Source organism: Prunus avium, chromosome 8 (assembly GCF_965620075.1).
Source record: "Prunus avium chromosome 8, drPruAviu1.hap1.1, whole genome shotgun sequence".
Taxonomy (NCBI): Eukaryota; Viridiplantae; Streptophyta; class Magnoliopsida; order Rosales; family Rosaceae; genus Prunus; species Prunus avium.
In genome coordinates, this window is record NC_142291.1 from 1,754,262 (window position 1) to 1,770,816 (window position 16,555).

Here is a 16,555-nt window from a genome sequence, read left to right on the forward strand (position 1 = left end):
GAAAATTTTTCCCAACAGTCTCTTGCGAATGCCACGCACATTCGTTTTCAGCTTCTCTCTCTCACCAAAGGCTCTAAACCAATTACAGAATATCTCTCTCTTGCCAAGAATCTGGCGGATCAACTCAGTGCTATCAATTCTCCCGTTTCTCCTATTGACTTAGTCACTTATGTTCTCCGGGGATTAGGTCCGGAATATGCGATGCTTGTCACTGCCATCACCACATTTTCTCCATTACCCTCCTTTGCTGAATTGCGTGCCCGCCTTCTGGCCTTTGAAGCCCAGCAACAACACCATGCTGCCATTTCGCCTTCCCCACAGCCCACTGCCTTTTTGACCCAGCACCATGCCCACCAGCACTATCAGCGTAGCCCCCGCGGTGCGCCCAAGGACTCGCGTTCGCCTCGCTCGAATCCTCCGTCATCTTTTTCCAACCGCCGCCAGCGTCCTAATCAGAACTCTTCTGGCCTTTTGGGTCCGTCTCCTGCTACTCGTTCCCCTGTCCAGTGTTGGACTTGCAGCCAGTATGGTCACATTGCTTCTCAGTGCCCTCAGTCCCGTGCTTTCGCCGGCATGCATGTTGCTGCCTCATCTGATCCTAATTGGTACTTGGATTCCGGTGCGACCAATCACATGACCAATGATGCCCGTCGCTCCACCAACGTTTCCTCCGCCACTATTTCCCCTCATGATCAAGTTGTCTTTGGTAATGGTGACTCCCTTCCCATTACTCATTCTGGTAACGTTTCATTTTCTTCTGGCAATTTTTTGTTTCGTCTTTTCGACGTTCTTCGTGTTCCTTCTCTTCGTAAAAATCTCTTATCCATTGCTCGGTTTACTCAGGATTCCCTTGTCAGTATTACTTTCTTTCCATGGGGTTATATTATTCGTGACTTGAAAACTGGTGTTGTTCTATTTCAGGGCCCATGTAAAGATGGTCTTTATCCTATCTTTCCCCAGCTCTTGCCTACCTCTCCAACTGCTCTTACCACCGTTGTCTCGTCCTCGTCTCTCTGGCATCACCGTCTTGGACATCCCTCCAATAAAGTGCTCGGCACTCTTGTTTCTCAATCTTTACTTGGTTCCTCCTTTCGTTTACCACGTGAACATTGTAAACATTGTGCATTGGCAAAATCAATAAGACTTTCTTTCTCTCCCATAGAACACTCTACTGTTGCTCCTTTTGACTTAATACACTCGGATGTTTGGATGTCTCCCACTGCTTCAATTTCTGGTTTTCGTTACTATGTCTTGTTCACTGATGATTTCACCCGTTATTCTTGGATTTTCCCCATGCGTCTTAAATCTGAAGTCTTTGGTCATTTTTCCACTTTTGTCATGTATGTTCGCAATCATTTTTCCATCTCTCTCAAAACATTTCAAAGTGATGGTGGCAAAGAATTTGACAACTCTCAGTTTCGCCATTTTTGTGCTACAAATGGTATTGTTCATCGTTTCTCGTGTCCCCATACCCCTCAACAAAATGGCTTGGCCGAACGCAAACACCGTCATATTGCTGACATGGGTCGCACCCTCCTTCTTACTGCCCAATTCCCTCATAATTTATGGGCCGAGGCCTTCTGTACGGCAGTTTATTTAATCAATAGACTACCCACTCCTGTTCTCCAATGGGTCTCTCCGTATCACAAATTATTTGGTCATCCTCCTGCTTATTCCTTGCTTCGCGTTTTTGGTTCTACTTGTTATCCCTTCTTAGGTGATTATGTTTCTAACAAACTACAACCTCGGTCTCTTGAGTGTGTTTTTGTTGGCTACAGTGATCGTCATCGTGGTTATAGATGCTTCCATCCACCAACCGGTCGCCTTTACACTTCTCGGCATGTTGTTTTCAATGAAGACAGATTTTATTATTTTGTCCCTGTTGCTGCTTCCTCCCCGGCTCCATCACACACCTTCGATATTGTTCCTGCTGGCATTGACCCTGACCCTTTGCTCTCTCCGCTACCCCCACCAGCATCAAATCCTCCCACAGTGCACCCGGCCCACGCCACAGCCCCAGGAGCCCAGCCACACCTCCAGCAGCCCAGCTCCAGCCCCTCCCCTCAACCCCACACCACGGCCCAGCCCAACCCTCCTTCCTTCTCTGCGGCCCAATCCTCCCTCTCCTCTTTGCCTTCAGCCCATGAGCCTTTTCCTCCTTCATCCACCAACCTAACTCACCCCGAAGCCACATCTCATACCTCATCACTTGCCCTCTCTCCGTCCTCAGCCATCACGCCTCCATCCCCTGATCCCGTGCCTCTAATCCCATCCTCCAACCCTGCCCCCGACTTCCCCAGATCGCACGCCATGCTGCTCCCAGCATCCGGCAGTGCCAGTCACAACGTCCCTTCTTGCCTGACTGCTCCAGACGTTGGACCAGCTCTCGAGCCTCTGTCCTCCTCCTTATCCTCAACGGCAGCGCTGGACACAGCCCCTGCCTCTGCACCTTCTACTGCTTCTACTCAACCACCACCCTCACGCTCCAGCCCGATCCACACTCGCTCGAAATCTGGGATACATAAACCCAATCCCAAATATCATGCCAATTTCTCCACCCGTTATCCCCTGCCTCAAGCTTTTGCTGCTTTTTTAACTACTGATGATGAACCTACTTCTTACACACAGGCCTCTCGCTTTCCTGAATGGAAAAATGCTATGGTTGAAGAGTTCAATGCTCTTCTTAAACAAGGGACTTGGTCTTTAGTTCCCTCATCCCCTCATTTCAATACAGTTGGTTGTAAATGGGTCTTCCGAGTAAAACGCCATTCTGATGGGACTATTGAACGTCACAAAGCTAGGCTTGTTGCCAAGGGTTACCATCAACAACCCGGTGTGGACTACTTTGATACTTTCAGTCCCGTTGTGAAACCTACCACTGTTCGCACTGTGCTCAGTTTAGCTATCTCTTCTGGTTGGTCTCTCCGACAGTTGGATGTCAAAAACGCTTTTCTCCATGGCCTTCTTACTGAAGAAGTCTACATGCAACAACCTCCTGGTTTTGTTGATCCTAGTCGCCCTCACCATGTGTGCAAGCTTCATAAGGCTCTCTATGGTCTCAAACAGGCCCCTCGTGCTTGGTTTCATCGCTTTAGCTCATTCCTACTTCGTGTTGGTTTTGTTAATAGCAAAGCTGACTCTTCCATGTTTGTTTACAAAGATGCACATTCTATGATGATTCTGTTACTTTATGTGGATGATATTGTTCTTACAGGTAGCGACTCCAATCAACTCCGTACATTCATTCACAGATTGGGCATTGAGTTTGAAATCAAGGATCTTGGTAGATTGCATTACTTTCTGGGTGTTGAAGTTTCTTATTTGCCGGATTCAGTTCATCTTACTCAAAACAAGTACACTCTTGATCTTCTCAAACGCAGCAACCTTCTTGAGTGCAAACCTGCGACTACTCCTACAGCTTCCAAGACCTCTCTATCACGCTCTCATGGTTCACCACTTTCAGATCCCACTCCTTATCGGCAACTTGTGGGTGCCTTGCAATACTTAACCTTCACACGACCCGACATTTCCTATGCCGTTCAACATGTCTCTCAATTTATGGGCTCCCCTACTGATGTTCATTTTGAGGCTGTCAAACGCATTCTCCGTTACCTGAAAGGCACGCTCGGATATGGTCTACCCATTCACCTTTCTCCTGCCCCCTCTCTTCTTGTCGCATACTCTGATGCTGATTGGGCTGGATGTCCCGATACTCGACGCTCCACCACTGGGTATTGTGTTTTCTTAGGCAAGACTCTTATATCTTGGAGTGCTAAAAAGCAACGCACTGTATCTCGTTCCAGTGCGGAGGCCGAATATCGTGCACTTGCCCATGCTTGTGCTGATACAATTTGGATTCAGAGTCTTCTTCATGAACTTCACTTCTCTCTTTCTAAACCAGTTCTTCTTCATTGTGACAATTTATCTGCAACCTACATGGCTGCCAATCCTGTCTTTCATTCCCGCACTAAACATGTTGCTATTGATTATCATTTTATCCGTGAACGTCTTACTGCTGGAAGTCATCAAGTGCGGTTCATTTCATCTCAAGATCAGCTTGCTGATGTATTCACAAAAGGCCTACCTGCAGCCCGTTTTGCGCATCTTGTGTCCAACCTTGTCACCTATCCGGCGTCAAGTTTGCGGGGGAGTGTTAGGGAGTTACCACCACAATCATGACATTCAATCATAGTTATGCCCATTCAAGGAGTATTTCCGTTACATTGTTATTGTATCTTAATTATAGCTTTATTGTATTGTAATTACAGCATTTAGGTTTGATATAATTACTGCACTACCGTTGTAAAACCATTTACCTACCTCCTATGCCTGTATATAAGGCCTGTACCCGTGAATTGCATATATGAAAAAGTATCTTTTCTACAGGTGGATTAGACCAGTTAACCAGAGCAGTAAGCCCAAGTTCAAATCCCTTAGATTAGATTAATTTGGAATAGTTTAGACTATTGCTTGTATAAAAAAAGAAAAAAAATATCTTTACACAATACAAATGCTACCTAAGTAGAGAAAAATATCAATTTTTACTTTTATATTTTATCCGAAATACCAGCCGCTACAATGATAATTTCTAACACATTCCTCCCAGCCACCGAGAAAAAGGTGACGATTAATTTTGAATATGATTGAAAATCATCAAAATTGTGAAAAATAATATTATGCATAAATTACAAGATCAGAAAATACAATTAGGACTTCCCTCTGGTAAGCATGGGAATAAACTACCTCTTCAACTTTTCCAGCACTTTCTCGTCCCCTCTTGTAAGAGACCCTGTTTTCATTCCAGATTTTCCTTCATACCTTTGCTGACTTCTGATATTCCATAGGGAATTTAGTAGTTATCCAAGCCTCCTAAAAAAATCATTCGGACAAGAAGCTGCTTGAACCTTGTAAGATATGTAACCGTCGCGCTCTTGTGAACACTGATCATAAGTAGAAAGTAGAAAAAGCTGCCGGAGTGCTCATTTTTGTCCATAAGATCTCCTCACCTAATTCTCTCTGGAAGTCACTCCTACAACCCTTTGATATCTCTACTCAATTCTTCACACCAACAAAACACAATGCTACCTCAGCTTGGGCTTGGAGCTCTTCCAATACCTTTACAATGCTCTCGCGGCACATTGTGGTTTCACTACGATCCAAAAGCAATTTCCTTAATCTTCACCCATGCACAAGAGTTAACAGGGTCAGACACGAATCAACTTCCATTAAGCAACTTGACATGCAACAATCCAAATAAATTTGTATTATTTTATAAGATGTCAACCAAATAGTTGATATTAAAGCCTTAGATTTCAATGAAACAAGATTCACCAGTCGAAGAAAATTCTATCCTTGAGCTGCATCTCTTTTGGGACATACACTAGAAGTAAGGATTGAACTCATCAAGCTACACTTTTGAATGCTACCAGTACTTGCAAGAAATAATATTGTGCACAATGTTCACAAAAATCTATCACCAGAGGTGACTACACTATTCCAAGAGTTTGCTCTGTTCTAGAAGACCAAGGCAGTCTTGATCTTGACACTAAGAGCTTGTGTATTGTGCAGCAAAAAGTCACGCATCACAATCAAACTCAACCTCATGTCCAATTAAGTATTCCTCCCTTGAGGTTTAAGGGTATTCGAGTTTCAGAAATTTAAACACTTAACCTTCTTTCCCATGATAAACTTCAAGGGCAGACTATCATGCACACTAAAAGTTACTGAGCTTGCACATCAGTTTCACATTCTTTTGTCTTCTCATACTTTGTTAAAAACTTTATTGTTGGTTGACATAACATTTTTTGCTTATAAAAATAACCTGTTTGATCACCATGAAACTTTGGAATATTCTAACCATCACATATCTTAATTTCTTCTTCTTAAACAATATTTCTGAAATTGACGATTTTAGAAAAGCTATTATTTAAAAAGCATGCATCTGGTTTATGGTCTTAATGTATTTTATGGGTCACATGGTGGTACTAAGAAATGCATGCTAAGGAAAAGGGTATCTTCACTAATGGAATCAACTTCAGTAACAATGGACCGGTATTTCACAGCCCCCATGCCATCTCCAATGTTAAGTCAATAATTGCCCTTCTAGCCTACTAGTAGTTGAATCAACATTCAAAATTACTGCTTATATCAATGTTTCATATAACAAATCTGTTAAGCTGAGGCGTCAACAGAATACTACGCTGATTGCCATTTAAACAACACCAAATGTATTTCCACTAAGGGATCACCAACAATCTGACTGTCGCGATAGGCAAATTTCCTCAACATGCAGAATCAATAACTCATATATTGCTCTTTAAAAATATTTTCAAGGGACAAACAAAAGACAACATCGTAATGATCAAGGTGCAATGCAGTACATACCTATAGACAGTTGCTATATCTCCATGACCGGTGCAGACAATAATCATGGCATTAGTGGGTAATGCAGCATAGAGGGTACGTATTCTAGTATCCACTCGCTTTAGAATTTCCTTGAGTTCAGATGCCAAGTTGCATTTAATACCTTTTTTATTGCCTGAATTCTTATCACATGTAAGCAAGGATATCATCTCTGCAAGTTTTCCATTTAACTTCTCCGGATCCTCTGCTTGTTTCTTGAAATAACAATTCAATTCAGAAAACTGAGTCCAGACAAAATGCACTCTATCATTCCTTGCCTACAATCAACAGTAGATGAAGACAAGCATGTAAAAAGATGTAGCCAAGACAAATAATAAATACAAGAAAAGTACGGGGGGCACAGCCATTACAATTTACCTCCTTTTGAGCTTTGGAAGAAGCTTCATCATCAGAGGACACAGGAACTGCATGGGATAATTCAGAAGCATATCGCTTCACAATAGAAACATCATCAATGATAGAGGAGGTCTTTCCACTCTCACTCAAAACAGTTAGGAGTCTTTTCCGTATCAGTGATGGTCTTGTGCCAAAGTCAGGTCCTAATCCAAGAAAGAGGGCATGCATATAAGATCAAAACTAAATTCAACATTAACAGACATTGACGGATTCAAAGGCACATGATAATTATCTCAGCTACATAAATGTATGTGCTGACCATAGGGAGGTTCAATCTAAGTCAAAACAAAATTCATATAAATTAAGAAAAGTAGTGCTGTTGATATGTACACACTGCATTGTGATACAGAAAAAAGGGTGTAAGAGAAAGCTGTTTTGCAAGATTTAAACTCTTTGGCAGGCTACATATCTTCCTGTTCGTGAATTTACAAACTACACACACTTTTTGATTTCCACCAATGTCCTTAAATTCCACTAATGGTACGATTTAAATGCAAAAGATAGCCACTTACCATGTCTAATCTTTAGAAGTGCCAATTCCATAGCAGCTCTTGCATCTTCAATACTGTCATGGCCATCCCCTGACTGCTGTATCTCTTTAGAAAGAAATTTCCGGGCAAGATCCCGAAGTTTAGATTTGTAAGATCCACCACGGGAGTACCTGTACAACACTGCTGTATCAATCACTAGATTGTGAGAGATTTTTAATGCTAACAAGTCATTCTCCAAGGAATGCCCCACTAGGATGGTCTCTTTGTAAACCAGCTTTAGAAATTCGTCCTGAGCATACAAAAGGAATGTTATAAATCAGAATGAAATGGTGTCTTAACATGATATGATAAAATTAATAAGTGAAGTAACATCTCACAAGTCATTACCATGGAAAACCAGTAAGCACCAATACAATATACATATGTACAAAATGGAGAGCAAGACCCAAGAATGAACCTGAATATCTTTAAGACTTGTAGTCACGCCATCTAACATCTCACTTGTGATTCCACTGAACCTGCATAGAAAGTCACTTGTCATTCACTAAGCAGTAAATCAAATATTAGACCTGCAATCAAATTATAGGGCTCATGTTTATCCAAAAGTGCATCAACATTAAGAATCACCTATACCAAGAAATAAAATAATAAAAAATGAAAAACTGATGGTTTGATTAAAGCTGTACACGTTTCCTATGGTATTTTTATTTTTCATATTGAATAGAAAACTATCAATGCCCAAGTTTGGTTGAGTCATACATAAAGATCATAAACGTTTAGCTCATTCTGTCTAATTGTTTTTTTTTTCCAGAGAAGTTACTTCCTCTTCTTTTATCTACTCATTACTCCAGCACTGTGAGACAACAAAATGTCTGGATTCCTTGCCTTTCTCAATTCCTATCGAGTTTAATTATTTCCAAGCAATATCAGCAGCCATAACTGTTTAAAGACTAGAGCAAATACATTAAAGGAATAACAAAAGCAATAAAAACATACCTGGTGTTATAATCTACGATAGTATTTGTTGGTTTAACCAATTTATCTAGCACAACCTGAGATTCATCAAAGGGAAAGTTCAAACATTGAGAAAACAAGTTATTAGCTGTGGTAACAAAGCCATAAGAACAAAACTACATAGAAGAAATTTTAACACTCTAGAGTACATTAAGAGTTTCAAAGCATTCAGAATCATATATACTAGTCAAAATTTCAAAAAATCTTGGCAAGAACTTGAAATAATTTTATATGAGGAATTCCAAAAAGCCTAAACAGGACTTTGGCAATACTATTAAGAGGGCTTATATCATAAATGGCCCCTGACGTCTTCGTGTTTAAAATTGATCAATGACGTCTTCATGTTTTCCACAGGTCCTTTCCGTTCATTTCCGTTAAAATTCTGTTAATGCGCTGGCATGGCACACATAGGGAAGGAAAGGAAATGACTAATTTGCCTTAACTAAGTGACCACGTGCTACTCACACAATCACTTATTGAAAAACTAACAAAAGTTGAGATTTGGACCAACTCCATGAAGGATTATTGATTTACGGGTGTAAGCAGTGACATTCAGATTTTAGGGACTAAAATGACACACAGGCCAAAGTTGAAGAGACATGAGCAAGATTTCAACTGAATTTACAAGTATTGAAACATTCCAATTTAAATGAGACCACTCAACAATTGCATAGTCACATTAAAATCTAACTTCTAGATTAAATAAATTTATAAAAAAATGTATGAAATTCTTGCATCCAACCCACATTTAAAACCCAGATACTTTTGCAGAATTAGGAAACAAAATATTCAGAACTTGCCTTTCCTTTGATAGTCACCAATGTTGCTCTTGTTAGCTCCAAACCCTCACTTGTGACACACTAACAAAACAAAATGGATCAACCAGGATGACATGAGTACACCAATACTTTATGAGAAAATAATAAATACTAAATTTCCACAATCTGAACACGTCATATACAGGGTGACAAGATTAACAGCTAAAAACAAAAAAATTAGCATGTATGATTTTAAGAAAAGTAGAAGCATGTGCATTCAATAAGCAACTTTCAGAAGGTAGTGATCTAGTTTTAGAACTTCAAGCTCAAATGTCAGTACGTGACCTCTTATCGATAACCAAGTCTTATACTTGTCATTCCTTTTCCCATGTTGTCCTTTCTCTTTTCTGAACAAGACACCAAGCCACCTTGTGTCCACCAAAACCAACATCATCCCTCCCACAATGAAACTGTCCCAAGGTGAAGGGAAAAGAAAAGCCTAGAAGCACCCTGCACTACCTCCAAAAAATATACCTATCAAACATAACCACCCCAACCCCAAAGTAGTTAAACTCAAGATCACCAACAAACAGCTCTTAAACATTTTAATCAGCAGCTACTGGCTCAGATACGAAGTCACTGGTGGATAAACCCCCCATTTAGGATTCAGCTAACAAGTACAAAATAAATTGAAAGGAAGAATGTGCCCTACAATGAACTTCCCACAGGCTAACAGTTATCTAGTACTTTATGGAAATAATTAAAATATATTCCTCTCTTCAAAAAATTGACATTCAAGGATTTACCATCTCGCAATCAAGTGCCAACATTTCATAATGAGATGATCCTGAAAGGGCTGGAAGAGTTGAAAGAAAACCTGTATTGAAACAATATAAGAGTTTAAGGAACTACCCACAAATTAACTCAGAGAAAAGTTTAAATAATAACTAAAACAGCACATGTCTTGTTACCTGGCTGATTGAAGCAATATCCATTGTCTTCAAGTTGTTTTGTTGTAAGAGTGTAAAATGTAATAGGGAAAGGTAGATCTTTCATAAGGTCCACAGAGGATGGATCATCTGTACCAGAATGACATGTATAGACAACCAAAAAAGAATGTTAAGATGATCCGCAAGGAGTGGCAACATAATTTTCAGAAGGGACATACTTGTTATAAAGGAACAAAACCTTCATTCATGTCCAGTCACAAACAGCTAATAGTAAAAGTTAATTTAAGGCGTGAAGGATGAAACCTCAAGCAAGGTTAAATATATCTTAGTAAAGTGCAAGAAAAATAAAAATGCATAGGTCAAAGGAATAAGACCAACAATGGTTCAAGTACAGGACCTTTTAAATTTCCTTGCATAACTTCAGTAAGGAAATTACTTATTTTAAGTAAAAAGATAAAAATATCATAACTTCCATTATGCAGCTTGCATCAAATGATAAAAACCTAAACCAACTTAAGAAATGCAAAAACTGTACGACTAAATAACCAATACAAAAGATATCTCAAAGATAAGAGAAAACTGACAAGATATTTGGATTCTATTCATACTAACATCAATGCATGAATTTCAAAAGCGAAAGCTTTTCTACACTTCCATATGCAAGGACTTTTACGGTGAAATCCAATATTTTATTGTAATATTTTTTATGAGACATTCCAATCTTAGGAATCATTAGCTGACCATATGAATCAGAAACTACTCTTTCTGGATGGCTAAGTAACACATACAAAAGAGATCTCCAAGATATCTGGACTCTATTCACATTGATGAAACAATGCATGAAGTTCAAAAGGGAAATCCAAGGATTTTTATGGTGCACTCCAATATTATAGTGTAATAATTTTGATGTTACACTTCAATGTTAGGAATCATTAGCAATCTATATGAAGCAGAAACTACTCTTTCCGGATGGCATTGTGTTTTTGTTCATGCTTTGTGCATGCAAATACTTGGGAATACTACAATGAGAGTAAATACTTGACAGCGTGAAGAAAACAACAAAAGCTTTTTTTTTCAACTTCTGGAAGCAAACAAAGTTGGCTATGCGAAATTAGCTTCATCCATATGACATGCTGCATTTGGTTTCTTATTTTTAATCACAACCCTGTAGGCTCTTTCCTAATAGTTCCAATCCAAGATTTCCTCCTCACATGAGAAATTTTTCTCCTCTTACATAACATTAATACACTCCCAACAAGGGACTCGTTAATTCAGAACAGTGTACATGAAACTATAATGAACAAAATTACCAAAGAGAGGACTTCTAGCCAAACTGGAATGGAGTAGTTTTAAAAAAGCAACTAGAGCGCTGCAATAAGTAGACAGCCACCTGAGCAGTGTTCTTTTCAGTGCATGCATATTACTGAAACACCAGAGACCTATATAAATACGCAGAGATTCAGGGTGCTTGTGGCTTGCTTTTCTACTCAGACAAGTTGGAATAGCATTCCCCCAATTAAATTATCCTTGAACCCCGTACAATTACCAATTTTTTCATGCAAATTAGCAAATTAAGATTAGAGCAAGAAGTTTGGTATGATCAATGTCACATACCTTGTTGAGATGCCAGGTTAGATTTCTCTGTAGCTGTACTATTTTCTTCCCTCTTTCTTTTCACTTTGCATGTTAGGAGGGCATCAATCGTCTGCATTCCATCTGACATACAGCTAACATAGGAAAAAAAAAAAAAAAAAAAAAGAATAAAGCCATAAAAAGTGCAAGCACAGGAAAATACACAATAATAACCTCGTAAGGCGGAGGAAAAAAATCATATTCATCACCTACCTGAGAGCTAAAACTGGTCTTGGCTTGCCACAAAATTCTTTGAGACTCTTAAGTAGTCGGTGCTGTGATAAGTACAAAGCTGCATCCAGGCCTGGGACATAAAGCATAACCACTTTGGGAATGAGCGGTTTGTTCTGCAAAATGCAAGGTTACAGTATAAATAACTCTAAGGATTCATGTTTCTTTCCACTGCATGTCTGTAAATTATGCACCAAAGCCAAACAGATTGGGAAATATATAGAACAGGGTAACATTTCACAGTTTAATGAGTCTTTCACCTATTTGATGGGATGTGTTAACATTATCTATGGTCAAACTCTCTACAACTTATCAACGGATATAACCATGTTGGTAGGAATATTAACAACTCTTCCACCTATTTTTGGTAATATTGCTCATTATGGTTCATTGGTCTGTAACCATTCATACACTGGAATGATCAAAATAGACGATAAGGAATGAGAGCATCCTTTACCTTAATAAAAACCCATGACGGCATGAATCCTTCACCAAGCACCCATGTCACTAGTTCTTGAACCTCCTGCACCAAAACACAAACTGGGCTGACTCTTTTTTCTTAATTAATAAATGGCCAAACTCAAATCAAAACTTTTCCAACCAATTCACAGAAAATGAACAATATTTCAAAAAAATTGGGTGATTGAGAATACCCACTTGCAAGTTCAGAGTTGAGTTGGCTTCTGGCGTCTTAAAAACCACCTCTGCTTTACTCTGAAAAGGGGAAAAAAAATTATAAGTAATGCACTAGAGTTCATTCTTTATCAAAAGCCACCAGACAGAGCAACTATAAGGCAGGCACAAAAGTATTACTGGTATAAGCTAAAGTTTACTGCACTGCATACATGCATAACACTAACACCACAACAATCGAATGCATAGCTATAAACACACCTCTTTTAGATACAAGAATATATGCCACCTCTATATTTACTATTTTGTTTATATAAAAAATTTCAATATTCAAATGCAATATAACGATCAGCAATTATTATTAATCCCAAAACCAATTCATAGCCAAACAAAGAAGAAAAATAAAATAAAATTGAAGAGAGAGAGAGTACTTGAGGGCCATAAACATCGAAGAAAGTGGAGCGCTTGCTATCATTTTTGTTGCTGCTGGAGCTAACTTCTTCCTCAGAAACTAAAGCTTCGCATTTATTGAGGGAAGAAGGCATGGCTTCTGTGAAGCTTAACCAATCAACCCCGAGAACACAGAACAGAGAGCAGAGAGAGAGAGAGAGAGAGTATAAACCCTTGTATTTTTCTGGGTCAATCCGAAATTAGACCCGACAACCCAATTGTTGAGTTGGGCTGGGCTTGAAATTTGCGCGGGTTGTAGTCCTATCCAGGATAAGGATATCCTTATCCACTGTTAGTATAAAGGCCTATGACAAGTTAGTCGGTCAGCCAAACCGCCCTACACTTAAAGAAGGCTCTGGAATGTACAAGTAATCGATTTCACAATTCACACACAGCAGCACGACGAGCAAGAGAGAGAGAAATAGAGAGAGAGATGTCTAGATCACTGGTGCAGCCCGTAGGGCAGAAGAGGCTAACGAACGTGGCGGTGGTGCGTCTGAAAAAGCGCGGCACTCGCTTCGAAATCGCTTGTTACAAGAACAAGGTCCTCTCATGGCGTTCTGGCGTGTAAGCTCTCTTTCTCAACCTCTAAAATCTGTTTAAGTTAAATGCCAAATTATTGCTAAAGAAGGATTTGCAAGAAGTGCTTTGCTCCCTCAGCATATTTTCCTAGAAGAATTAGAATAATATGTATACACCATTTTTATTGAGAAATATTTAACAAGTGTCAAGTGTGTATCATACAGTCTGTAACATATTCTATACAAGTAAATGTATTCATGTGTGTTGATTTATATATACAAGTCTAACTGCAGAAGCAAAATGTTGGGCAGACTTCTGTTGTCAATTGATATTTGTGGATATAAAGGAAACTTGTGTAATGTGTTCTCGTTAGTTTTTTTTTTTTGTTTTTTTTTGTTTTTGTTTTTTTTTTGTTTTTTTTTTTTGTTTGGGTCTAGAACATTTTAAATTTAATTTAGTATCATTGGAGGCATTAATATGTTCTAATATAAATAATTTAAGAAAGTGGTTATGTTATATGTTTGGGACAGAGAGAAAGATTTGGATGAAGTGCTACAATCACATACCGTTTACACGAATGTCTCGAAAGGTATTCTTGCCAAGACAAAAGATTTGAACGCTGCATTTGATTCAGATGATCAGACCAAGATTTGTTTGGAGGTCAGTGAAATAAATTTGTTTGTGTTATTTATCTGGTCAATTAGCTTTGTAAATGTATGGCTGACCTGTAAGCTTTGTTGTTGTAGATTTTGGACAAAGGAGAGCTTCAAGTGGCTGGGAAGGAGAGGGAATCTCAGTTGTCCAGTCAGTTTCGAGACATTGCCACCATTGTTATGCAGAAAACCTATAATCCCGAAACTCGGCGCCCTTACACTATTAGCTTGATTGAGAGTCTAATGCATGAAATTCACTTTGCTGTAGATCCACATCGAGGTTCGAAGAAGCAGGTGTCTGAATTTTTCTTTCGTTGCATCTTACATAAGAATATATAGTTGTATGGAGTTTAATAAATGTCTGATAGATGTGAATTCAACCACTTTTATTGATAACTACTGTATTAACTTAAATACCACAAGTAAGTACCAGGGAAAAGAAAAAGATTGGTGCATTCTAAATGAGTCTGCCAGTATGCAAATTATGTTGCAGGGTATTATTGTCTGTGAAATATAAGCATTCATTTATTTTTATATGTATGTGTGTATGTGTGTATGTGTGCATGTGCATGGTGTTCCTCTTCTGTGAAATATGTGTATAATGTGTAGACTTGCGTATGTGTGCACATGCGTGCTTGCACATGGTGTTGCTGTCTGTGGAATATCTGTACAAATGTAGGACATATATCTCTCTAATTGTGTGAGGTGCAACGTTTCTGATTTAGGTAATATGGCACATGGTGTTACCGTCTGTTGAATATCTATTATACCATTTCTTATGCAGGCTCTGGAAGTTATTCATGAGCTTCAGAAGCACTTCCCGATAAAACGGTCTCCAATGAGATTGCGACTCATAGTACCTGAACAAGAATTTTCATCCCTTTCGGAGAAGCTGACTGCCTGGAATGCTACAATAGTTTCGAAAGATCAAACTGGAAGTCAGATATCTGTTGTAAGTCTTGATATTTTATTTGTCTTTTTCAAATTAATTTCTTAAAGTGCAATAGAGACTGATGTACTTTAAGCATGCTACTTACCAAGTCACGCATATACAATTGTTTATGCAATACTCTTCCATTGTGGGAGTAATCGAGAACTCTTATCGTCTGTTCATCTTGTATTTTATATTGTGCAGATTTGTGAATTGGATCCTGGTTTTTATCGTGAGTGCGAGGGATTGATGATGAAGTTGCATGGGAGATATGAAGTTCTTGCACTCTCTGTGCATGCTGAGGGTGACACTGTTATTGATCAATATGATGATCATGAGGATGAACCGTCACGCTCGCTCAACGAGTCCTCTGATTTTGACTTATCAAAGAAAAAAGAATCTACTGATTCTGACTTATTGAAAAAGGAGTTGGCTGATCCTGTACTAAAACTGAGCAATGAAATGCAAAAACAGAGCATCTCTACAGGGAATGGAACTGCTGCATCGGAGGGAAAGCAGAACAAATGCAACACATGCAATGCGTTTGTGGGTGATTCCAAGCAGTACAGGGATCATTTCAAGAGTGAGTGGCACAAGCATAACTTGAAGCGCAAAACCAGACAACTTGCTCCCCTTACTGAAGATGAGTGTGCGGCTGACATGGAAATGGATGACCATAAGGCGGATTTGAAGGATTATTCCTTTTAATGGACGTCGATGTTAAAATTTGAAAGCCTGAAATGGTTGGTCACTGATTTACAAAATCTGACATACACTTCTGTGTTAATTTTGATTAGAGATGATGAATGAATCTGTTTTTACAAGAGATTTATTTACGCCGAAACTTATAATAGAAATTCTTGGCCTATATCTCAAAGCCAATGTATGAGGCAGTGTTCCCTATGGACTGAAATTCCTATGCATCTTTGTATTACAAATTTTTCTCACGTATGTAAATTTCTGTAGCCCATGAACCCGTTTTAATATAAATCCGTACAAACCCGTTTCAGTTTTCTTTCAATTTCTTTACTGTTGTCAATCTGAGTGTGCAGTCGACTCTCACAACCAGAAAGATAGCAAGGAATGGAATGTGGAAGTCGAGAAATTGGCTAAGACAAGCAATGGGTTCTAAGCCATTTCTTTGTTGTAGAAAGCACGGATTAGTGAGTGGGAAGTGAAAGTATGGTTTTATTTGGTTTGGGTAATATTTATTGCACATCAGATTGGTTCGTTGGTTGGACGACCCAGCTTTGGTTGAATCCTCAACTCTTGGTCAATTTTCCTTGCCTGAGACACTTGCGTTTTTTGGTCTTCTACCAAAGAAAATTAATCAAAATATCAGTTCTTCATCTGAGCTTTATGCTTTACCCTTTAATCTTTTTTATGTAGAAAATAGTGTGTTATCTCTTTTATCGTGTGTCAAAGATGAATTGGCTCGTCTGTAGTCTGTAGCCTGTAGGTGGGATGGGTA

General features: G+C 39.0%; 2 protein-coding genes across 3 annotated transcripts; one reads left to right on the plus strand and one right to left on the minus strand.

Annotated features, from left to right (window-relative positions):
- Window positions 1-4,518: 4,518 nt before the first annotated feature.
- LOC110745580 (Polynucleotidyl transferase, ribonuclease H-like superfamily protein) lies at window positions 4,519-13,225 on the minus strand. Of its 2 annotated transcripts, XM_021945697.2 has the most exons (15): window positions 12,960-13,225; window positions 12,553-12,609; window positions 12,353-12,418; window positions 11,878-12,011; window positions 11,647-11,759; window positions 11,343-11,471; window positions 10,054-10,161; window positions 9,889-9,959; window positions 9,125-9,184; window positions 8,307-8,362; window positions 7,768-7,828; window positions 7,332-7,599; window positions 6,781-6,962; window positions 6,385-6,680; window positions 4,519-5,176 (listed from the first exon to the last, which is right to left on the minus strand). In XM_021945697.2, exons 1-15 carry the CDS (start codon window positions 13,071-13,073, stop codon window positions 5,053-5,055), a joined length of 1,839 nt encoding a protein of 612 aa, XP_021801389.2. In that variant the 5' UTR covers window positions 13,074-13,225; the 3' UTR covers window positions 4,519-5,052. The 2 variants fall into 2 exon arrangements, with proteins under 2 accessions (XP_021801389.2, XP_021801390.2); XM_021945698.2 differs by lacking the exon at window positions 11,343-11,471.
- Window positions 13,226-13,297: 72 nt separating this feature from the next.
- On the plus strand, window positions 13,298-16,093 carry LOC110745582 (sequence-specific DNA binding transcription factor). Its single transcript, XM_021945704.2, has 5 exons — window positions 13,298-13,545; window positions 14,031-14,160; window positions 14,247-14,447; window positions 14,938-15,105; window positions 15,289-16,093. Exons 1-5 carry the CDS (start codon window positions 13,412-13,414, stop codon window positions 15,790-15,792), a joined length of 1,137 nt encoding a protein of 378 aa, XP_021801396.1. The 5' UTR covers window positions 13,298-13,411; the 3' UTR covers window positions 15,793-16,093.
- The last annotated feature ends 462 nt before the right edge of the window (window positions 16,094-16,555 follow it).

Excerpts from the sequence above, each read along its gene's own strand:
- LOC110745582 (XM_021945704.2), top strand. The coding sequence starts at position 13,412 with ATGTCTAGATCACTGGTGCAGCCCGTAGGGCAGAAGAGGCTAACGAAC. Across the intron at positions 13,546-14,030 it reads CTCTCATGGCGTTCTGGCGT|AGAGAAAGATTTGGATGAAG; the intron begins GTAAGCTCTCTT and ends TGTTTGGGACAG. Across the intron at positions 14,448-14,937 it reads ATCGAGGTTCGAAGAAGCAG|GCTCTGGAAGTTATTCATGA; the intron begins GTGTCTGAATTT and ends TTTCTTATGCAG.
- LOC110745580 (XM_021945697.2), bottom strand. The coding sequence starts at position 13,073 with ATGCCTTCTTCCCTCAATAAATGCGAAGCTTTAGTTTCTGAGGAAGAA. Across the intron at positions 12,419-12,552 it reads ACTCAACTCTGAACTTGCAA|GAGGTTCAAGAACTAGTGAC; the intron begins GTGGGTATTCTC and ends GTTTTGGTGCAG. Across the intron at positions 8,363-9,124 it reads TGGTGACTATCAAAGGAAAG|GTTGTGCTAGATAAATTGGT; the intron begins GCAAGTTCTGAA and ends GATGAATCTCAG.